General features: G+C 39.0%; 2 protein-coding genes across 8 annotated transcripts in view; one reads left to right on the top strand and one right to left on the bottom strand.

Annotated features, from left to right (window-relative positions):
• ANKRD42 (ankyrin repeat domain 42) overlaps positions 1–24,657 on the bottom strand; it is a 100,292-nt gene that overhangs the window by 2,908 nt on the left and 72,727 nt on the right. The window contains exon 12 of one of the 2 annotated variants that reach the window (XM_033206028.1): positions 23,909–23,991. In XM_033206028.1, the coding sequence (XP_033061919.1) occupies positions 23,909–23,991 (83 nt within the window). Of the gene's footprint in view, positions 1–23,754; positions 23,992–24,657 lie in introns of those variants that run through there. The other variant, XM_033206029.1, reaches the window with a different exon arrangement.
• Positions 1–24,657, top strand: part of CCDC90B (coiled-coil domain containing 90B) — a 49,522-nt gene that overhangs the window by 9,439 nt on the left and 15,426 nt on the right. For 2 of the 6 annotated variants that reach the window (XR_004435951.1, XM_033206036.1), the window contains exons 4-8: positions 1,459–1,560; positions 2,086–2,127; positions 2,214–2,285; positions 2,382–2,435; positions 9,604–9,718. Coding sequence is in view for 3 of the 6 variants with exons in the window: in XM_033206036.1 (XP_033061927.1) it covers positions 1,459–1,560; positions 2,086–2,127; positions 2,214–2,285; positions 2,382–2,435; positions 9,604–9,718 (385 nt within the window). In the remaining 3 variants the exon portion in view is untranslated. Of the gene's footprint in view, positions 1–1,458; positions 1,561–2,085; positions 2,128–2,213; positions 2,286–2,381; positions 2,436–9,603; positions 9,719–12,142; positions 12,337–14,057; positions 14,189–14,572; positions 15,063–24,657 lie in introns of those variants that run through there. The other 4 variants (XR_004435953.1, XR_004435952.1, XM_033206034.1 and 1 more) reach the window with 4 other exon arrangements.

Below are 24,657 nucleotides of genomic sequence, written 5' to 3'. Positions count from 1 at the left end.
TAAAGAATACAAAAAACTAGCCGGGCGACGAGGCGGGCGCCTGTAGTCCCAGCTACTTGGGAGGCGGAGGCAGGAGAATGGCGTGAACCTGGGAGGCGGAGCTTGCAGTGAGCTGAGATCTGGCCATCGCACTCCAGCCTGGGCGACAGAGCCAGACTCAAAAAAAAAAAAAAAAAGAAGTCCAAACTTCCTCCACATTAATACATTAGCATTAGACTATCGTGCTTCAGTCATTAGATCTCTGTCCCATCAGTAATAATAATAAACGTTTCAGTGATAACCATATGCCAAGTACTATCGTAAGCATTATACATACATAATCTCATTTAATCCTCAAAACAACTTCAAGGTATACCAGGAACTGTTACTATTTCCATTTTACCAATGTGGCGACCAGAGAAGTTAAATGACTTGCTAGCATCTCACAGTAAATGGCAGAGTTTGGATTCAAAGCTTGACAGCCTGACTCCAGAACTCATACTGTTTTTTGGGGGGGCTTTCTTGTTTTATTTCTAAACTGTTATACAGAGTCCTTAATAAGGTTATACCTCATCTGCTTTTTCTTTTGGTAAAGGATAAATTAGCAAGCTACATGATTTTAAGAAGTATAGTGCTACAGGATGAATATCCCTTATCTGAAATGCTTGAGACCAGAAGTGTTTTAGATTTCAGATTTTTTATTTTAGAATATTTCCTTTACACTTACCAGTTGCACACCCCAAATCTGAAATCCAAAATACTCCAATGCGCATTTCCTTTGAGTGTCGTGTTGGCACTCAAAAAGTTGCGGATTTTGGATTTCAGATTTTTGGATTAGGGATATTCAACCTGTAACAGTTATATTTTCTTTGTAAGGCTGTCTTAAATCATTTCTACAAAATTGTCCTCCCTAACGAAGCAAAAGCGTATAGATCTATCAGGTAAATGCTACCTTTTCTTTCACATATTCTTTGTAGTGCCAAATATAGGGAAGATACCCAGGAATTTAAACAAAATTGGTTATGTTGTGCTGACAAAGGGCAATTATTTTAACTATACATCTATTTTGTTTTACTACCTGACTTCTGAGTCGTATCCAATACCATGGAATTTTCCAGTGGTAGAAAATCTCAAAATCAAAGTAATAAGAGATAAAACCCTTTCCATTTGGTTATTTCAAAAAACAAGAACAAAACATTATTTTTTTGAGGAACTCTTAGGGTGTAAGGAAGCATTTTATTGAGATTCTTTTCATTCAAAGACTTACACATTTCTCTCCCCTAGGAAATACCTTTTTCTTCTTTGAATCTCTTTCTTTTCATATTGATATTTCAGATATGTAAGTTTCATATTTACTTAACCAGTCAGCATTATACCTTGTAGCATGTTAACAAATTCATTTAAATTTCATGAAAACAATTCCATAAATAAAAGATGGCTTTCTGTGAATCACTAGGTTATTTTTATTTTGTTTTCTAGGAAATAACAGTACAACAGCTAATGGCTCATTTGGATTCTATCAGGAAAGACATGGTCATCCTAGAGAAAAGTGAATTCGCAAATCTGAGAGCAGAGAATGAGGTGATGCAAATTTTAATTTATTACTCATAAAATAACTGATCTCATAATAAGCATCCTACTTAGTGAATAAGTTAGTAAGACCAAGTAATAATTCCATGTGGTTAGTAAACAGTAAGTTTTTAGATTTAAAAAGTACTATTTGTTTAACCATACCTAATCTTTTTCTATATAAATCATAGTGCTTTGCATACTGAAGAGAATAAGAGTTACATTTTATACATGTAAAACCACATAAAACAGAAAATCTTTGAGCTATATATATAAAATTTCTATATAATGGTTTCAGAGCTGAGAGCAATGTGGGATTTTCTAAAGTATAATACAAAAACAAATGCATTTTGCTCATAAGAATTATTTTCTGAATACAGTGGCTTAGTAGTTTCTTTTGAAGATTTTTTTCCTTATCAATTGTGTATTAGAAATCCATAGATTGTGCAAATTTTGGTAATCTAGGGTTTCAAATTTTTTTAATCATAATATAGACTTGGTTTAATGCTAATTACATGTGATCTTTCCTGTACCTAGAAAATGAAAATTGAATTAGACCAAGTTAAGCAACAACTAATGGTAAGTGAATTTTTTTTCTAGCTGTTAATTTCAGAACAAATATTCATTATAAGATCATTTTTAAAATATCTTTATTTTCTTTAAAGCATGAAACCAGTCGAATCAGAGCAGATAATAAACTGGATATCAACCTAGAAAGGAGCAGAGTAACAGATATGGTATTGTGCTTTTAAATGTACTTTCTTGGTTACTTATTCCTTTTTAATTTTAGTCTTTTTTTTTTTTTTAACTTCCTGCTGCTTCATATCCTATAGTTTACAGATCAAGAAAAGCAACTTATGGAAACAACTACAGAATTTACAAAAAAGGTAAGGTAATATGTAAAAATGTCTCTTTTGTACAGTTCTTGTGCCTTGTATAACTGCTTTTATGTGTACCAGTTTATAAGTTTGGACTTTTAAAAACTAGCCCTATAGAATCTCTGGCTTCCTCATAACTTATAGTTAGCCAGCACTTCCGGGGAACCTGGCACCAAGTAGATCGTCATCCATGAGCCATGACCTTGAAGTAAGAATCAAGCTTTCCACATAGTGTGCTTTTTTAAACGAAATTACTTCTATAATAGAAAATAACTATTTTTTGGGCTAGGCACAGTAGCTCACACCTGTTAATCTTGCACTTTGGGAGGCTGAGGCAGGGGTTCAAGACCAGTCTGAGAATAGAGCAAGACCCTGTCTCAAAAAAAAAAAAAGAAAATAACTATTTTTTAAAAGACAAAGATTCACTATTGGTATTTCATAATTGGTACTTAAATGAGTGCCTAGGTTCAGTTAAATAATTACTTAAGGTTTTAAAAAAGCTACATATTAATAATATATAAATACTCATATTTAGTATTTATTAATGTGCCAGATACCATTTTACATGCTTTACTTACATCTGTTATATCTGTTAATTCACTTAATATTCATATCAGTCTGTGTGACGTAGGCACTATTATTCCCATTTTAACAATTTGGAAAATGAAGCACAGAGGGGTTGAGGTCCCACAGTTAATAAGTGGTGTCACTAGGGAAAGAACCTGGATTCTAAATCCCTAACTTGGAAGTACTGCTCTCCTTCTCAGTAATCCTACAATGTAATCATGACTTCATCTCTGTGGCTTGAGTAAGACCCAGCTTTCTGACTCAGCTTTGTCCTTTTCTTAAAAGTTCAAAGCCATTTGTCCACATTCTAACAGAAAATATGTCACTCTTGCTTATAATTTAATAGAAGAGCAGGTCACATTTGTTCTTTCAAAGATCTTACTCTTTTCCCTTACTTCTTGGCCAGATAAAGGAGACAAGCAAGGAAATCATCTTATATATTTAGGTATGAAATATGTTATTATGAGGTTTTTAGAATATGCCCAGTATGTGATACTCCTAAAAGATGATCTCCAAATATGAAAGTAGAGGGAATGTAATTTGTCAGTTTATAGTGTTTTTTTATAATTTTTTTTTGATACTTTAAGTTCTAGGGTACATGTGCACAACATGCAAGTTTGATACATTAGGTATACATGTGCCATGTTGGTTTGCTACACCCATCAACTCATCATTTACCTTAGGTATTTCTCCTAATGCTATCCCTCCCTCAACCCCTCACCCCCCAACAGGCCCCACTATGTAATGTTCCTGTATCCAAGTGATCTCATTATTCATTTTCCACCTATGAGTGAGAACTTGTGGTGTTTGGATTTCTGTCCTCGTGATAGTTTGTTGAGAATGATGGTTTCCAGTTTCATCCGTGGCCCTGCAAAGGACATAAACTCATCCTTTTTTATGGCTGCATAGTATTCCATGGTGTTTATGTGCCACATTTTCTTAAACCAGTCTGTCATTCATGGACATTTGGGTTGGTTCCAAGTCTTTGCTATTGTGAATAGTGCCGCAGTAAACATATGTGTGCATGTGTCTTTATAGTAGCATGATTTATAATCCTTTGGGTATATACCCAGTAATGGGATGGCTGGGTCAAATGGTATTTCTAGTTCTAGATCCTTGAGGAATCACTACACTGTCTTCCACAATGGTTGAACTAGTTTACAGTCCCACCAACAGTGTAAAAGTGTTCCTATTTCTCCACATCCTCTCCAGCACCTGTTGTTTCCCGACTTTTTAATGATTGCCATTCTAACTGGCGTGAGATGGTATCTCATTGTGGTTTTGATTTACATTTCTCTGATGGCAAGTGATGAAGAGCATTTTTTCATGTGTCTGTTGGCTGCATGAATGTCTTCTTTTGAGAAATGTCTGTTCATATCCTTTGCCCACTTTTTGATGGCGTTGTTTGTTTTTTTCTTGTAAATTTGTTTGAGTTCTTTGTAGGTTCTGGGTATTAGCCCTTTGCCAGATGAGTAGATCTCAAAATTTTTCTCCCATTCTGTAGGTTGCATGTTCACTCTGATGGTAGTTTCTTTTGCTGTGCAGAAGCTCTTTAGTTTAATTAGATCCCATTTGTCAATTTTGGCTTTTGTTGCCATTGCTTTTGGTGTTTTAGACATGAAGTCTTGCCCATGCCTATGTCCTGAATGGTATTGCCTAGGTTTTCTTCTAGGATTTTTATGGTTTTAGGTCTAACATTTAACTCTCTAATCCATCTTGAATTAATTTTTGTATAAGGTGTAAGAAAGGGATCCAGTTTTGTATAAGGTGTAAGAAAGGGATCCAGCTAGCCAGTTTTCCCAACACCATTTATTAAATAGGGAATCCTTTCCCCATTTCTTGTTTTTGTCAGTTTTGCCAAAGATCAGGTGGTTGTAGAAGCATGGTGTTATTTCTGAGGCCTCTGTTCTGTTCCATTGGTCTGTATCTCTGTTTTGGTACCAGTACCATGCTGTTTTGGTTACTGTAGCCTTGTAGTATAGTTTGAAGTCAGGTAGCGTGATGCTTCCAGCTTTCTTCTTTTTGCTTAGGATTGTATTGGCAATGCTGGCTCTTTTTTGGTTCTATATGAACTTTAAAGTAGTTTTTTCCAATTCTGTGAAGAAAGTCATTGGTAGCTTGATGGGGATGGCATTGAATCTATAAATCACTTTGGGCAGTATGGCCATTTTCATGATATTGATTCTTCCTATCCATGAGCATGGAATATTCTTCCATTTGTTTGTATCCTCTTTTATTTCGTTGAGCAGTGGTTTATAGTTCTCCTTGAAGAGGTCCTTCACATCCCTTGTAAGTTGAATTCTAGGTATTTTCTTCTCTTTGTAGGAATTGTGTATGGGAGTTCTTCACTCATGATTTGGCTCTCTGTTTGTCTGTTATTGGTATATTAAGAATGCTTGTGATTTTTGCACATTGATTTTGTATCCTGAGACTTTGCTGAAGTTGCTTAGCTTAAGGACATTTTGGGCTGAGACAGTGGGGTTTTCTAAATATACAATCATGTCATCTGCAAACAGGGACAATTCGACTTCCTCTTTTCTTAATTGAATACCCTTTATTTCTTTCTCTTGCCTGATTGCTCTGATTGGCCCGGCCAGAACTTCCAACACTATGTTGAATGGGAGTGGTGAGAGAGGGCATCCCTTGTCTTGTGGTAGTTCTCAAAGGGAATGCTTCCAGTTTTTGCCCATTCGGTGTGATACTGGCTGGGGGTTTGTCATAAATAGCTATTATTATTTTGAGATACATCCCATCAATACCTATTTATTGAGAGTTTTTAGCATGAAGGGCTGTTGAATTTTGTCAAAGGCCTTTTCTGCATCTGTTGAGATAATCACGTAGTTTTTGTTTTTGGTTCTGTTTATGTGATGGATTACGTTTATTGATTTGCGAATGTTGAACCACCCTTGCATCCCAAGGATGAAGCCGACATAATGGTGGTGAATAAGCTTTTCGATGTGCTGTTGGATTCGCTTTGCCAGTATTTTATTGAGGATTTTCGCATCAATGTTCATCACAGATATTGCTCTAAAATTCTTTTTTTTGTTGTGTCTCTGCCAGGCTTTGGTATCAGGATGATGTCAGTCTCATAAAATGAGTTAGGGAGGATTCCCTCTTTTTCCATTGATTGGAATAGTTTCAGAAGAAAACTATTTTGTACAGCTCTTCTTTGTGCCTCTGGTAGAATTCAGCTGTGAATCTGTCTGGTCCTGGACTTTTTTTGGTTGGTAGGCTATTAATTATTGCCTCAATTTCAGAGCCTGCTATTTGTCTATTCAGGGATTCAACTTCTTCCTGGTTTAGTCTTGGGAGGGTGTATGTGTCCAGGAATTTACCCATTTCTTCTAGATTTTCTAGTTGATTTGCGTAGAGGCATTTATAGTATTCTCTGATGGTAGTTTGTATTTCTGTGGGGCTGGTGGTGATATCCCCTTTATCATTTTTTATTGCGTCTATTTGATTCTTACCTTTTCTTCTTTATTAATCTAGCTAGCGGTATATCAGTTTTGTTGATCTCTTCAAAAAATCAGCTCCTAGATTCATTGATTTTTTTTGAAGGGTTTTTTGTGTATCTCCTTCAGTTCTGCTCTGATCTTAGTTATTTCTTGCCTTCTGCTAGCTTTTGAATGTGTTTGCTCTTGCTTCTCTAGTTCTTTTAATTGTGATGTTAGGGTGTCAATTTTAGATCTTTCCTGCTTTTTCTTGTGGGCATTTAGTGCTGTAAATTTCCCTCTACACACTGCTTTAAATGTGTCTCAGAGATTCTGGTATGTTGTGTCTTTGTTCTCATTGGTTTCAAAGAACATCTTTATTTCTGCCTTCATTTCGTTATTTACCCAGTAGTAATTCAGGAGCCAGTTGTTCAGTTTCCATGTAGTTGTGCAGTTTTGAGTGAGTTTCTTAATCCTGAGTTCTGATTTGATTGCACTGTGGTCTGAGAGACAGTTTGTTGTGATTTATGTTCTAAGTCTCTAAGGACTTGCATTATGAATCTGGGTTCTCCTGTATTGGGTGCATGTATATTTAGGATAGTCAGCTCTTCTTGTTGAATTGATCCCTTTACCATTATGTCATGGCCTTCTTTGTCTCTTTTGATCTTTATTGATTTAAAGTCTGTTTTATCAGAGACTAGGATTGCAAACCCTCCTTTTTTTTTTCTTTCCATTTGCTTGGTATATCTTCCTCCATCACTTTATTTTGAGTCTGTGTGCATCTTTGCACGTGAGGTCGGTCTCCTGAATACAGCATACTGATGAGTGTTGACGCTATCCAATTTGCCAGTCTGTGTCTTTTAATTGGGGGCATTTAGTCCATTTACATTTAAGGTTAATATTGTTATGTGTGAATTTGATCCTGTCATTATGATGTTAGGTGGTTATTTTGCCCATTAATTGATGCCCTTTCTTCCTAGCATCAATGGTTTTTACAATTTGGCATGTTTTTGCAGTGGCTGGTACCGGTTGTTCCTTTCCATGTTTAGTGCTTCCTTCAGGAGCTCTTGTAAGGCAGGCCTGGTGGTGACAAAATCTCTCTTTGCTTGTCTGTAAAGGATTTTATTTCTCCTTCACTTATGAAACTTAGTTTGGCTGGATATGAAATTCTGGGTTGAAAATTCTTTTCTTTAAGAATGTTGAATATTGGCCCCCACTCTCTTCTGGCTTGTAGAGTTTCTGCCAAGAGATCCACTGTTAGTCTGATGGGCTTCCCTTTGTGGATAACTCAATCTTCCTTTCTGGTTGTCCTTAACACACTTTTTCCTTCATTTCAAACTTTGTGAATCTGACAATTATGTGTCTTGGGATTGCTCTTCTCAAGGAGTATCTTTGTGATGTTCTCTGTATTTCCTGAATTTGAATGTTGGCCTCCCTTGCTAGGTTGGGGAAGTTCTCCTGGATAATATCCTGAAGTGTTTTCCAACTTGGTTTCATTCTTCCCATCCCTTTCAGGTACACCAATCAAACGTATATTTGGTCTTTTCACAGACTCTCATATTTCTTGGAGGCTTTGTTCATTTCTTTTTACTCCTTTTTCTCTCACCTTGTGTTCTCACTTTATTTCATTCATTTGATCTTCAATCACTGATACCCTTTCTTCCACTTGATCAAATTGGCTGTTGAAGCTTGGGCATGCATCACGAAGTTCTGGTGCCATGGTTTTCAGCTCCATCAGGTCATTTAAGGTCTTCTCTATGCTGTTTATTTTAATTAGCCATTCATAATCTTTTTTCAGGTTTTTAGCTTCCTTGTGATGAGTTTGAACGTCTTCCTTTAGCTTGGAGAATTTTGTTATTACCGACCTTCTGAAGCCTGCTTCTGTCAACTCATCAAAGTCATTCTCCATCCAGCTTTGTTCCATTGCTGGCGAGGAACTGCTATCCTTTGGAGGAGAAGAGGTGCTCTGATTTTTACAATTTTCAGCTTTTCTGCTCTGGTTTCTCCCCATCTTTGTTGTTTTATCTACCTTTGGTCTTTGATGTTGGTGACCTATAGATGAGGTTTTGGTGTGGATGACCTTTTTGTTGATGCTGATGCTGTTCCTTTCTGTTTGTTAGTTTTCCTTCTAACAGTCAGGTCCCTCAGCTGCAGGTCTGTTGGATTTTGCTGGAGGTCCACTCCAGACCCTGTTTACCTGGGTATCACCAGCAGCGGCTGCAGAACGGCAAATATTGCTGCCTGATCCTTCCTCTGGAAGCTTCGTCCCAGAGGGGCAGCCACCTATATGAGGTGTCTTTCAACTCCTACAAAAAGATGTCTCCCAGTTAGGCTACACGGGGGTCAGAGACCCACTTGAAGAGGCAGTCTGTGCGTTCTCAGAGCTCAAACGCGGTGCTGGGAGAGCCACTGCTTTCTTCAGAGCTGTCAGAGACATTTAAGTCTGCGGAAGTTGTCTACTGCCTTTTGTTCAGCTATGCCCTGCCAACAGAGGTGGAGTCTAGAGACAGTAGGCCTTGTTGAGCTATGGTGGGCTCCGCCCAGTTCAAGCTCCCCAGCTGCTTTACCTACTCAAGCCTCAGCAATGGCGGACACCCCTCCCCCAGCCAGGCTGCCGCCTCACAAGTTCCATCTCAGACTGCTGCGCTAGCAGTGAGCAAGGCTCCATGGGAGTGGGACCTGCTGAGCAAGGCACAGGAGAGAATCTCCTTGTCTGCTGGTTGCTAAGACCTTGGGAAAAGCACAGTATTTGGGCGGGAGTGTCCCGTTTTTCCAGGTAGTCTGTCGTGGCTTCCCTTGGCTAGGAAAGGGAAATCCCCTGACCCTTTGCGCTTCCTGGGTAAGGCAATGCCCGGCCCTCCTTCAGTTCACCCTCTGTGGGCTGTACCCACTGTCCAACCAGTCTGAATGAGATGAACTAGGTACCTCAGTTGGAAATGCAGAAATCACCCATCATCATCTGCATCAATCACACTGAGAGCTGCAGACCAGAGCTGTTCCTTTTTGGCCATCTTGGAACACTTAAAATTTTTTTATACCACTATGCTTTTACTGTTTCCCCAACTAAGACTTTTGTATCACAATTAGCCCATAAGTGAGAGTTTCTAATGTAAATGCTTTTGTCCATTTAATACACAGGAACAAAATTAAGTTCTCTTATTTATTCTGGTTTACTACAGGACACTCAAACCAAAAGTATTATTTCAGAGACCAGTAATAAAATTGATGCTGAAATTGCTTCCTTGAAAACACTGATGGAGTCTAACAAACTTGAGACAATTCGTTATCTTGCAGGTAAGACTGTCAGAGAAAGAAATTGCTGCCATCTCATTTTCCTGTTAGTTCCTACCTACCAAGGTAACTGAGCAGGCACAGGAGAAAAAGGAGGAGCTATTTATTGCTTGGTCCCCTGCGGTGCTTAAAGAAGGTCCTAGTCTCAGGATATATTTTTTGGATTATTGGTTTTTTTTTTTTTTAAATACTTCTAATTTTTATTATAGCAGATTCCAAATTAGACACAGCCAAATAGGGTGTAGTATGGGACAGTTCTTTTTTTTTTTTCATTTTTTATTTTTATTTATTTATTTATTTTTTTTGAGATGGAGTCTTGCTCTGTCGCCCAGGCTGGAGTGCAGTGGCCGGATCTCAGCTCACTGCAAGCTCCGCCTCCCGGGTTTACGCCATTCTCCTGCCTCAGCCTCCTGAGTAGCTGGGACTACAGGCGCCCGCCACCTCGCCCGGCTAGTTTTTTTGTATTTTTTTAGTAGAGATGGGGTTTCACCGTATTAGCCAGGATGGTCTCGATCTCCTGACCTCGTGATCTGCCCGTCTCGGCCTCCGAAAGTGCTGGGATTACAGGCTTGAGCGACCGTGCCCGGCCGGACAGTTCTAAATGTTAAGCTTCTTTCATCCTCAGATATGTTACCCTTCAGAATATAAGTTTAGCAGGCAATTCTGCAGCTTACTAATAGAAAAAGCATGTGGATATAAAAGAAATATATAAACACAAGCACAAAAATGATAGAAGGATAAACTGGATATTCCACAGTGAAAAAAAAATGAAAATTTTCTTTGTATTGCTTATGTTCTTCCATAAAGATTTGAATGAGGTTAGAGAAAAAAGATCAAAAAAGTAGATATAAGCCCATTAAAAACCTGGAGGAGGGGCAGATGACCTTACTTTAAATCAATTGATTCAGCACAGATACTACCCCAAAATTAGATGATTTGTCATATACTGAGCTCCTCAAGTACCATTTGACCTGACCCAATTACAGGGCCCAGCCCAGTGATTTAGGAAGAATGCCCTAGTCAACTATTACTTATCTTTTTTCTTTCCTTTTATGAAAATTAATGTATTTTCAATGGCCGGGCGCGGTGGCTCAAACCTGTAATCCCAGCACTTTGGGAGGCCGAGACGGGCGGATCACGAGGTCAGGAGATCGAGACCATCCTGGCTAACACGGTGAAACCCCGTCTCTACTAAAAACTACAAAAAACTAGCCGGGCGAGGTGGCGGGCGCCTGTAGTCCCAGCTACTTGGGAGGCTGAGGCAGGAGAATGGCGTAAACCCGGGAGGCGGAGCTTGCAGTGAGCTGAGATCCGGCCACTGCACTCCAGCCTGGGCGACAGAGCAAGACTCTGTCTCAAAAAAAAAAAAAAAAATGTATTTTCATTATAAACTATTCATAGAATTCAAAAGCAGTAAAAGTGAAAGCCCCTCCCCATGTATATTTACTATTAGTAGTAAACATTTTCTAGGCTTTTTCTTCTATATATAAACATCTTATATACTTTATAAAAATAATTAGATCACGTATTTTTTATAGTCTACAACTTTTAAACATTTGACCAAATGTCCTATTTCTTTCCACATCAATTCACACAGACATCTTTTTATTAGAAAGCACAGTATTCCCTATATGAAAATGCCACAATTTATGTATCCAGTCCTCTCTTAACAGGCATTCTCCCTCCAGTTTTTCATTATTAAGGACAATACTGTATTGAACAGCCATATATATGTGTTACGTTTGAGTAAATACACACACATGCACACACACACACACATATCTTTGTACCCCCATGCTAGTATTTCTATATAGCTAGTATTTCTATATAACAACTTGCTATGTACATTTAAATTTTGGGGTCAAAAAGATATGCACATTTAAAATGTTTGATATTAACAAATTGCTGTCTAAAAGAAAACTGCCGATTTATACTCTTAGTCATTTTCTGGGCAGTCACCACTGATGTTGAGGTGCCAGCAGGGTTGAAGATGGAGCCCCCAGTCATCAGCTGAACCATGGAAGGGGCACAAGTAAAATAGCCTACCTACAAGCCTAATTGGAATCAGAACTTACTCTTTACATCTGTCAATGTGTGCCTAAGTTTCTCATACCAGCTTTCTCCATAGGTTGGAAGCATTAGCACCTAGACTCTTTTATCATTATACTTTAATCAGGAGAGATTGCCCTCTTTGCTTAGTTCCAATTTGTGAAATCCTCAGAAAGAAGTCTGAATGATTCATCTTGGGTCAGACACCACCTTTTGACCCAGAACACTGCCACCAAGGAATAATAGCAATTTCCATTTAATCTATGTAGATAATGTGGCAGATTTTGCTCTTGGCAGATAAATAATGAAAGCTAATGTTTACAGAGTGCTTAAAATGTACCAGGCACATGCTCACCTAAGCATTTTACATATATGTAGAATGTCTCCCTAGACAGGGTATAGAGGATAAACAGCAAACTTAAAGAATTTGGAGATGGCTCCATAGTTACAACAACAACAGCCATGAGAAATAAAAGCTGAAATAACAGCAGCAAGACATGAGAGAGAAACTTAAATGCAGTAACAATTGTATACTCTACTGAAGGAACAAAATACCTCCCACCTCACAATAAGTAAGTGTTCATTTGGTTATCTAAAAATTTATCAGCTGTTGACTCAGCAGAGGATGTAACCACTTAGATAGCACTATGTGACTCAAATAAATGACAGATTGAGTCTTTCAGGTGTCACAGTGTATAATAAGGATAACAAATTTTTTGTGTGTTTTTTTTATTAAAAGAAAAAAAAACGGCGTTGGAGTCAAGTACACTTAGTTTTTTTTTTTTTTTTTTTTTTTTTGAGACGGAGTCTGGCTCTGCCGCCCAGGCTGGAGTGCAGTGGCCGGATCTCAGCTCACTGCAAGCTCCGCCTCCCGGGTTCACGCCATTCTCCTGCCTCAGCCTCCCGAGTAGCTGGGACTACAGGCGCCCGCCACCTCGCCCGGCTAATTTTTTGTATTTTTTAGTAGAGACGGGGTTTCACCGTGTTAGCCAGATGGTCTCGATCTCCTGACCTCGTGATCCGCCCGTCTCGGCCTCCCAAAGTGCTGGGATTACAGGCTTGAGCCACCGCGCCCGGCCTTTTTTTTTTTTTTGAGATGGAGTCTCACTCTGTTGCCCAGGCTGGAATGCAGTGGTGCGATCTCAGCTCACTGCAACCTCCGCCTCCCAGGTTCATGCCATTCTCCTGCCTCAGCCTCCCAAGTAGCTGGGACTACATGCGCCCGCCACCATACCCAGCTAATTTTTTTTGTGTGTTTTTAGTAGAGACGGGGTTTCACCGTGTTAGCCAGGATGGTCTCGATCTCCTGACCTCATGATCTGCCCGCCTCGGCCTCCCAAAGTGCTGGGATTACAGGCATGAGCCACTGTGCCCAGCCCAAGTACACTTAAGTCTTAAATCCTGGCTCCACTGTTTGCTAGCGATATAACTGGGTGTATTACCTCATCTGTACAACAACAATCTGTACAAGATTGTAACCAATCTCATGGTTAGTGTGTAATTGCTCAGTGTACTAGCATACTAACCGACACATGGCAAATAGTAGCAGGATCAAATGGGAAAATACATAATTGCCCAGTGGCAGTAAGACAAGAAACTTTGTGTTATTACTTCTCAAATGTCCTTCTCTGTATTTCTTAGAGATGCCTAATCCCATTTATTTATTAAAACTGAGAAAATGATCTTATCATTAACCAAGTTTCAGTAAGTAGTAGGATCAAATGGGATGGTGTACAAATGAGTTTATACATTATGAATAACTTTACTTTGAAAGGCTAATTTCTTGTGTCTTTATTCATAAAAGTTTTCTCTTCGTCTCTAACTTGTTTTTAAAATTCATTCATTGGTATTTTAAACAAACTGGAAACTAGGGAGTCCCTAAAGGCCACACACAGATTTACCTTCTAAAAGCTGGGAAAACTGCATTTTTTTTTAATCCAAAATTATGTAACATAAAGTACAGGTAGTATATTAATTATTTTAAAAACCTGATGCTTCTTCTGCCTTTTCTTCTACCTCATTGAGTTTAAAGAATTTTTATTAAGATTTTTTTAAGAATTATGAGAAATTATTTTAAAATGTACTGAAAAGGCAATTAAAATTCTCTTCTCATAGATATACGTATGTTTTACTAGCCTAACTACATAATTTTTAATACAAGAAAGATTTCATTTATCATGAGATCTGAAATTAGAGCTTATAAATTATTTAAAGTAGTCAATAATGCTAATGTTAATGATTTTAAATAGTTTATATGTTCTAAATGACATATAATTTACATTTGAATATACAGGTGCTTTTAAGAATTGGGCATTAATGCTGTCTGTCCTTAAGAATGTCTTGGCCGGGTGCGGTGGCTCAAGCCTGTAATCCCAGCACTTTGGGAGGCCGAGACGGGCGGATCACGAGGTCAGGAGATCGAGACCATCCTGGCTGACACGGTGAAACCCCATCTCTACTAAAAATACAAAAACTAGCCGGGCGAGGTGGCGGGCGCCTGTAGTCCCAGCTACTCAGGAGGCTGAGGCAGGAGAATGGCGTAAACCCAGGAGGCGGAGCTTGCAGTGAGCTGAGATCTGGCCACTGCACTCCAGTCCGGGCGACAGAGCGAGACTCCGCCTCAAACAAAAAAAAAAAAAAAAAAAAAAGAATGTCTTTCATCCTTAATTTTCTAGGGAATAAAAAACAGGATAGAAAATTGCTTGGATTTCCTGTTTTTTGCTCTTCACTTAAAGATAACATTATTCTCGTTAGCTCTGCAAAATAATACAAATACAAGACCTATAACACAGTTTCTTCCTTTCACAGCTTCGGTGTTTACTTGCCTGGCAATAGCATTGGGATTTTATAGATTCTGGAAGTAGTAGTAATGCTCATACTGCCATGGCTGTTGGCTTCTTAGAACACCAAACCAGGAGAGATTTACTTTGAACATTGTCAGTTGCAGCAAAAATTTACTACACAAGATTATTCAAAGTATATATGGACTAAAAGAAGAATATTTTAGAAAGAGATAGTTTGTCTTTATTGTGTGTGTCTTTAGTATATTGAAAAGCTGTCATTCAGACCTGGTTTGAGATAGAAGAGCATTTCGTCCTTTTTGATAGTTCATAGAAATCGAACCAGTTTCCTTGTGTTTGTTTGAACAATTGTGTAAATCATACAGGATTTTGTTGGTATTGGTTGAATATTTGAAAACTATTCCCTAGCCTACATACTTATTACTGAATTAACTTTCCTGATATAACCATTGCATAATTACATTTTTTTCTATAAAATAAAAGATTATTACAACAAAGTTGTTTACAACAAAGTTGTGTGGGTTTTAAAAGTGACTTACCATATAGTTGGAGATTGAGTTCTTTTTGGTAATGAACTAAAACAATAAATTTTAAAATGATTGATAGGCCAGGCGCAGTGGCTCACACTGGTAATCTCAGCACTTTGGGAGGCTGAGGCAGGCGGATCACTTGAGGTCAGGCGTTCTAGACCAGCCTGGCCAACATGGTGAAACCCTGTCTCTACTGAAAATACAAAAATTAGCCAGACGTGGTGGTGCATGCCTGTAATCCCAGCTACTTGGGAGGCTGAGGCAGGAGAATTGCTTGAACCTGGGAGGGGGAGGTTGCAGTGAGCTGAGATAGCGCCACTGCACTCCAGCCTGGGTGACAGAGCAAGACTCCATTTCATAAATAAATGTGTGCTTTAGTGCAAATGTACACCACTTAATATGAAATCTGTAGAGTTGCTAAATATTGAGCTCTGATTATTACATGTATTTATTTTTAAAATACTTGATACTCAAAAACCAGTTTATCCCTGCTTCTTAATCTAGTTTAAGTTAACCCATATTAAATTTATTACATAAAACAAAGCTTTCCTTAATGACTTAAATTCAGCAAACATTTATTGATATCTAGTACCTACTCTCAAGAAACTCATAGGAAAATTTAAATTCTAGTTTTGTTATTAGATGTATATTTTTTCTTACAAAGTAAACCACATGTAATTTCAAAGAAATTTTAAAATGTCCTTTTCATCTTAGTTTTTCAGTTTTATCCAGATCAAGAAGACAAGACCAAAAAGTAAACATTTTGATTTCATAATGCCTTGGTAATAGCTATAAAAGTTGGACAAAATCAGTTATTCAAAATAACCTTGTCATTTGTTTAGCTATAAACAGGGAATCTGCAGCATAGAATAGTCAAGAGATTGGTCCATATGGTCCAGTGAGTGAGAGTCAGAGGCTTTCCAACTATATTTTCCTTAGAAATCTAACTGCTGGTTTGTTTTCAAATGAAAAACTCTTGACATTATCCTGTTGCATTCTGGTTCATTTTTATCTCACAATCCTATTGCCTAAGAGAGTTCATGCACGTTGTGCATGAATTTTCACTGGGCCAATTAATAAGTGACCATATATATTAAAGTCCACTGTAACAAAGTACACTGCATTTGTTCAATTAACCAGTATGACTGCCTGCTATATGCCAAACAGCATGCTAGTCCCTGTGTGCACAGAGAAACATGGTTTTATTCTCATTGAATTGACAATCTTAGTGAAGAAGAGAGACATTAAGCAAGTAAATAAATTAGTGGTCTGTTTGTTAAGATTTAAAATACTCTAAAATATTAAGAGGGAATGTGTCTTTCCTCCATGGGAAGGAAGCTCCAGTAGCCTAACATTGTCGTCATTCTTCATCCCCTTATCCAGTCTGCCCTAGGTAAAGTGACTTACCCAATTGTAAATCTAATAGGGGAAACAAGGCGCAATTAGCCCACTTCCTCCCCACTCCTGTTTGGGACCAGCCTATCTGAAGAGACATTCATTCTATTCTGCTTCTATGGGATCAGGTTCTGCCTCTGCAGAGACAGGGTCTCATGTGTTGCCAGGCTGGAGTGCAGTGACTATAGGCACGATCATCTTTAGCCTTGATGAACTCCTTGGCTCAAGCAATCCTGCTGCCTCAGCCTCCGAAGTAGCTAGGACTACAGATGTGTGCCACTGTGCTCAGCAAGAGAATATGGGTTTTATCTTAAGGCCAGTAAGCTTCCTATCACTGAACTCTAGAATTGGACAGATTTACCCTGTCTCAAGCATTGCTCTACTGGGCCAGACCCTTAACCTGCTGAACTGGTTTCAGCAATCAAATGCACTGTTGTCACAGCAAACTATTTCTGGTGATAGTAGGTCAGAATGACTTTAGTATCCACATGAAGTACATGCTAGGGTCCAAAGGGTGGGCAGTCTATGGAATGGTGAGATGGCTGCTGCCATGGAAGCCCAAAATCAGTGACAGCTCTTCAAGGGGAGACAAGAGCGACACAGCTGGCCCCAAGAGAGTCATAAATCTTTCCTAGCTCATGGAAGGAAGAGAATAGAAAAGAGGAGGGGGTAGGAAAAAAGAGGGAATTGAAGTCAGAACTGAACTGAAAAGCCATAGCTGTTTTTTAGTTAGCCAAGCACTACTAATCTTTGAGATCAAAGGGAAAAAGAGGAAAAACTAAAGCCAAGTGTTTCTTATCCTGACCAATCTGCCTTTTCTCTATACTCTTAAAAATCTTGCAGTTATATCATTTGAAAAAAAAAATTTTTTAAATATATCCACACTAGAAGTGAAGGGTACTCTCTAGAAAGTGAAAGAAATAGAAGATGGCTGAATAGGAACAGCTCCAGGCTACAGCTCCCAGCATGAGCAACACAGAAGACAGGTGATTTCTGCATTTCCAACTGAGGTACCGGGTTCATCTCACTGGGGCGTGTCAGACAGTGGGTGCAGGACAGAGGGTGCAGCCCACCAAGCGAGAGCCAAAGCAGGGTGAGGCATCACCTCACCCAGGAAGTGGAAGGGGTAAGGGAATTCCCTTTCCTAGCCAAGGGAAACCATGACACACAGCACCTGTAAAATCGGGTCACTCTCACCCTAATACTGTGCTTTTCCAAGGGTCTGAGCAAACGGCACACCAGGAGATTATATCCCACACCTGGCTTGGAGGGTCCCACGCCCATGGAGCCTCCCTTATTGCTAGCACAGCAGTCTGAGATCTAACTGCAAGGTGGCAGTAAGGCTGGGGGAGGGGTGCCCGCCATTGCTGAGGCTTGAGTAGGTAAACAAAGTGGCCAGGAAGCTCGAAAAGGATGGAGCCCACTGCAGCTGAAGGAGGCCTGCATGCCTCTGTAGACTCCAGCCAAGTGTAGACTCTGGAGATAAGGCATAGCCGGGGACAAGGCACAGCCAAACAAAAGGCAGCAGAAACCTCTGCAGATTTAAATGTCCCTGTCTGACAGCTTTGAAGAGAGTAGTGGTTCTCCCAGCACAGAGTTTGAGATCTGAGAAAGGACAGACTGCCTCCTCAAGTGGGTCCCTGACCCCAAGTAGCCTAACTGAAAGGCACCCCCGAGTAGGGCAAACTGGCACCTCACACGGCCAGGTACCCCTCTGAGCCGAAGCTTCCAGAGGAACGATCAGGCAGCAACACTTGCTGTTCAGCAATATTCACTCTTCTGCAGCCTCCGCTGCCAATATCCAGGCAAACACAGTCTGGACTGGACCTCCAGCAAACTCCAACAGACCTTCAGCTGAGGGTCCTGACTGTTAGAATGAAAACTAACAAACAAAGGACATCCACACCAAAACCCCATCTGTACATCACCATCATCAAAGACCAAAGGTAGATAAAACCACAAAGATGGGGAAAAACATAGCAGAAAAGCTGAAAATTCTAAAAATCAGAGCGCCTCACCCCCTTCAAAGGAATGCAGCTCCTCGCCAGCAACAGAACAAAGCTGGATGGAGAATGACTGACGAGTTGAGAGAAGAAGGATTCAGATGATCAAACTTCTCCGAGCTAAAGGAGGAGGAGATTCAAACTCATCGCAAAGAAGCTAAAAACCTTGAAAAACGTAGACGAATGGCTAATTAAACAATGTAGAGAAGTCCTTAAATGACCTGATAGAGCTGGAAACCATGGCATGAGAACTACGTGACAAATGCACAAGCTTCATCAACCGATTCGATCAACTGAAAGAAAGAGTATCAGTGATTGAAGATCAAATGAATGAAATGAAGCAAGAAGTAAAAATAAAACGAACAAAGAATAAAAATAAAAATATATAAAAATAAATAAAATAAATAGACATAAAAAATAAAATGAAAGAGTAAAAATAAACAAACAAAGCCTCCAAGAAACATAGGACTATGTGAAAAGAACAAATCTACGTCTGACTGGTGTACCTGAAAGTGACAGGGAGAATGGAACCAAGTTGGAAAACACTCTTCAGGATATTATCCACGAAAACTTCCCCAACCTAGCAAGGCAGGCCAACATTCAAATTCAAGAAATACAGAACACCCCAAAGATACTCCTCGAGAAGAGCAACTCCAAGACACATAATTGTCAGATTGACCAAAGTTGAAATGAAGGAAAAAATGTTCAGGGCAGCTAGAGAGAAAGCTCGGGTTACCCACAAAGGGAAGCCCATCAGACTAACACTGGATCTCTCGGCAGAAACTCTACAAGCCAGAAGAGAGTGGGGGCCAATATTCAACATTCTTAAAGAAAAGAATTTTCAACCCAGAATTTCATATCCAGCCAAACTAAGTTTCATAAGTGAAGGAGAAACAAAATCCTTTACAGACAAGCAAATGCTGAGAAATTTTGTCACCACCAGGCCTGCCCTACAAGAGCTCCTGAAGGAAGCACTAAACATGGAAAGGAACAAGCGGTACCAGCCAGTACAAAAACATGACAAAATGTAAAGACCATCAGTGCTAGGAAGAAACTGCATCAAATAACAAGCAAAATAACCAGCTAACATCATAATGAGAGGATCAGATTCACACATAACAATATTAACCTTAAATGTAAATGGGCTAAATGCTCTAATTAAAAGAGATACAGACTGGCAAATTAGAGTCAAGACCCATCAGTGGGCTGTATTCAAGAGACCCATCTCACGTGCAGAGACACACAAAGGCTCAAAATAAAGGGATAGAGGGAGATCTACCAAGCAAATGGAAAACAAAAAAAGGCAGGGGTTGCAATCCTAGTCTCTGATAAAACAGACTTTAAAACCATCAAAGATGAGAAGAGAAAAAGAAGGCCACTACACAATGGTAAAGGAATCAATTCAACAAGTAGAGCTAACTATCCTAAACATATGTGCACCCAATACAGGAGAACCCAGATTCATAAAGCAAGTCCTTAGAGACTTACAAAGAGACTTAGACTCCCACACAATAATAATTGGAGACTTTAACACCCCACTGTCAACATTAGACAGATCAACGAGACAGAAAGTTAACAAGGATATCCAGGAGTTCAACTCGGCTCTGCACCAAGCAGACCTAATAGATATCTACAGAGTTCTGCACCCCAAATCAACAGAATATACATTCTTCTCAGCACCACATCACACTTATTCCAAAATTGACCACATAGTTAGAAGTAAAGCACTCCTCAGCAAATGTACAAGAACAGAACTTATAACAAACTGTCTCTCAGACCACAGTGCAAACTAGAACTCAGGATTAAGAAACTCACCCAAAACCACTCAACTACATGGAAACTGAACAACCTGCTCCTGAATGACTACTGGGTACATAACGAAATGAAGGTAGAAATAAAGATGTTCTTTGAAACCAATGAGAACAAAGATACAACATACCAGAATCTCTGGGACACATTTAAAGCAATGTATAGAGAGAAATTTATAGCACTACATGCCCACAAGAGAAAGCAGGAAAGATCTAAAATTGACACCCCAACATCACAATTAAAAGAACTAGAGAAGCAAGAGCAAACACATTCAAAAGCCAGCAGAAGGCAAGAAATAACTAAGATCAGAGCAGAACTGAAAGAGATAGAGACACAAAAAAAACCTTCAAAAAATCAATGAATCCAGGAGCTGGTTTTTTGAAAAGATCAACAAAATTGATAGACCGCTGGCAAGACTAATAAAGAAGAAAAGAGAGAAGAATCAAATAGACGCAATAAAAAATGATAAAAGGGATATCACCACTGACCCCACAGAAATACAAACTACCATCAGAGAATACTATAAACACCTCTATGCAAATAAACTAGAAAACCTTGAAGAAATGGATAAATTCCTGGACACATACACCCTCCCAAGACTCAACCAGAAAGAAGTTGAATCCCTGAATAGACCAATAACAAGCTCTGAAATTAAGGCAATAATTAACGGCCGACCAACCAAAAAAAGCCAGATTCTACCAGAGGCACAAAGAGGAGCTGTACAAAACAGTTTCCTTCTGAAACTATTCCAATCAACGGAAAAAGAGGGAATCCTCCCTAACTCATTTTATGAGACTGACATCATCCTGATACCAAAGCCTGGCACAGACACAACAAAAAAAGAATTTTAGAGCAATATCTGTGATGAACATTGATGCGAAAATCCTCAATAAAATACTGGCAAACCAAATCCAGCAGCACATCAAAGAGCTTATCCACCATGATCAAGTGGGCTTCATCCCTGGGATGCAAGGCTGGTTCAACATATGCAAATCAATAAATGTAAACCAGCATATAAACAGAACCAAAGACAAAAACCACGATTATCTCAATAGATGCAGAAAAGACCTTTGACAAAATTCAACAGCCCTTCATGCTAAAAACTCAATAAATTCGCTATTGATGGGCCGTATCTCAAAATAAAGAGCTATTTATGACAAACCCACAGCCAATATCATACTGAATTGGCAAAAACTGGAAGCATTCCATTTGAAAACTGGCACAAGACAGGGATGCCCTCTCTCTCCACTCCTATTCAACATAGTGTGGGAAGTTCTGGCCAGGACAATCAGGCAGGAGAAATAAATAAAAGAGTATTCAGTTAGGGAAAGAGGAAGTCAAATTGTCCCTGTTTGCAGATGACAAGATTGTATATTAAGAAAACCCCATCGTCTCAGCCCAAAATCTCCTTACGCTGACAGGCAACTTCAGCAAAGTCTCTGGATTCAAAATCAATGTGCAAAAATCACAAGCATTCTTATACACCAATAACAGACAAACAGAGAGTCAAATCATGAGTGAACTCCCATTCACAGTTGCTTCAAAGAGAATAAAATACCTAGGAATCCAACTTAAAGGGATGTGAAGGACCTCTTCAAGGAGAACTACAAACCAGTGCTCAATGGAATAAAAGAGGACACAAACAAATGGAAGAATATTCCATGCTCATGGACAGGAAAAATCAATATCATGAAAATGGCCATACTGCCCAAGGTAATTAATAGATTCAATGCCATCCCCATTAAGCTACCAATGACTTTCTTCACAGAATTGGAAAAAACTACTTTAAAGTTCATATGGAACCAGAAAAGAGCCCTCATTGCCAAAACAATCCTAAGCCAAAAGAACAAAGCTGGAGGCGTCACACTACCTGACTTCAAACTATACAACAAGACTACAGTAACCAAAACAGCATGGTACTGGTACCAAAACAGAGATGTAGACCAAAGGAACTGAACAGAGCCCTGAGAAGTAATACCACACATGTACAACCATCCGATCTTCGACAAACCTGACAAAAACAAGAAATGGAGAAAGGATTCTCTATTTAATAAACGGTGCTGGGAAAACTGGCTAGCCCTACGTAGAAAGCTGAAACTGGATCCCTTTCTCACACCTTATACAAAAATCAATTCAAGATGGATTACAGAGTTAAATATTAGACCTAAAACCATAAAAACCCTAGAAGAAAACCTAGGCAATACCATTCAGGACATAGGAATGGGCAAGAACTTCATGTCTAAAACACCAAAAGCAATGGCAATAAAAGCCAAAATTGACAAATGGGATCTAATTAAACAAGAGCTTCTGCACAGCAAAAGAAACTACCATCAGAGTGAACAGGCAACCTACAGAATGGGAGAAAAGTTTTGCAATCTACCCATCTGACAAAGGGCTAATATCCAGAACCTACAAAGAATTCAAACAAATTTACAAGAAAAGAACAACCCCATCAAAAAGTGGGCAAAGGATATGAACAGACATGTCTCAAAAGAAGACATTTATGTACCCAACAGACACATGAAAAAAAAGCTCATCATCACTAGCCACCAGAGAAATGCAAATCAAAACCACAATGAGATACCATCTCACACCTAGTTAGAATGGCGATCATTAAAAAGTCAGGAAACAACAGGTGCTGGAGAGGATATGGAGAAATAGGAACACTTTTACACTGTTGGTGGGACTGTAAACTAGTTCAGTCATTGTGGAAGACAGTGTGGCGATTCCTCAAGGATCTAGAACTAGAAATACCATTTGACCCAGCCATCCCATTACTGGGTATATACCCAAAGATTATAAATCATGCTGCTATAAAGACACATGCACACGTATGGTTATTGTGGCACTATTCACAATAGCAAAGACTTGGAACCAACCCAAATGTCCATCAGTGACAGACTGGTTTAAGAAAATGTGGCACATACACACCATGGAATATATGCAGCCATAAAAAAGGATGAGTTTATGTCCTTTGTAGGAACATAGATGCAGCTGGAAACCATCATTCTCAGCAAACTATCGCAAGAACAGAAAACCAAACACCACATGTTCTCACTCATAGGTGGGAATTGAACAATGAGAACACTTGGACACAGGGTGGGGAACATCACACACCGGGGCCTGTCGTGGGGTAGGGGGTTGGGGGAGGGATAGCATTAGGAGATATACCTAATGTAAATGACGAGTTAATAGGTGCAGCACACCAACATGGCACATATATCCATATGTAACAAACCTGCACGTTATGCACATGTATCCTAGAACTTAAAGTATAAATAAAAAAAAGAAAGAAAGTGAAATATAACTAGATGTCTTTTGATTACTATACCAGCTAATATTTTAAAGCTTATGTAAATACTTGTAAAATTAATTACTCATAAATCTCTTGTCTTGCCTGTGTAGAGATATATAAGAATAATATCAGGAGAAGGTGTACAACTGAGTCCATGTCATTTTAAAAATCTCTAAATCTCTTTAATATAACATTTCTGCCTTCAGAATTGGAATAGAAGCATATCAGAGTAATTCTGAGAGTTTGTATAGACTTACATTTATATCAATTTTTTTAATGAAAGAGAAAAATCTAGCAGGTTAACTTAGTACCTTCTCACAAACACTCCTCCAGAAGAAACCTTTTTTTTTACTCGCCTCTTCTCTTTGTTTGACTCACAAGAAGCACTGTCTTCCTATAAAGGAAAAGAGGGTCAAATACAATTTTCATGCTAGCACACATTTTCGTCTTTCTGCATTGCCTATTCAAAAGAAAAAAAATTAACCATGCTAGTATTTTCAACTCTGATTAAATTTCTTTTAGGATTTTATGTGAATAAATTCCCAAATCTGAAGTACCAGTGTATTATATTGTGCTGAATCGTATGACTATGAGGCACCTTAAGAACTAGAGAAAGAATATAGAAAATTTAGTGGGTAAGAGGTGGCTACTTGTCAGATATAGCCAATTTTCAGTGTTATGTCATTCAGTTTTATCTCTACCCTAAAGATCCCCAGACACTAATATTTAACAAGATATTGGTAACTGAAAGTGTTAGTATGTCATCTTCTGGATTCTTTTGCCAGTCCCATAGTGCTGCGAATCATTCCCTAGCTTCCCCATTCCCTCTTTTGTTTTTGTACTGGATCCCTCTACTGCTCTAGTCTCATTGTACACTTTGCCTGGTCTCCTGGTCTCACTGTTTCTGAATATTTCTTGTCCATCTTGGTATTCTTAAGACGCATCATGGAAGAATCAATAAATACTATGGTAAGGAGCAAGCAGGACTAGAAACACAATGAGTGGTCACTAGATGTTAATTATCTCTGAGTAATTCTTCCAATCAAAAATGCTCTGCATC

This window comes from Trachypithecus francoisi, unplaced genomic scaffold (genome assembly GCF_009764315.1).
Source record: "Trachypithecus francoisi isolate TF-2019V2 unplaced genomic scaffold, Tfra_2.0 Lachesis_group8, whole genome shotgun sequence".
NCBI lineage: Eukaryota > Metazoa > Chordata > Mammalia > Primates > Cercopithecidae > Trachypithecus > Trachypithecus francoisi.
This window is presented reverse-complemented; position numbering and strand designations above follow the sequence as displayed.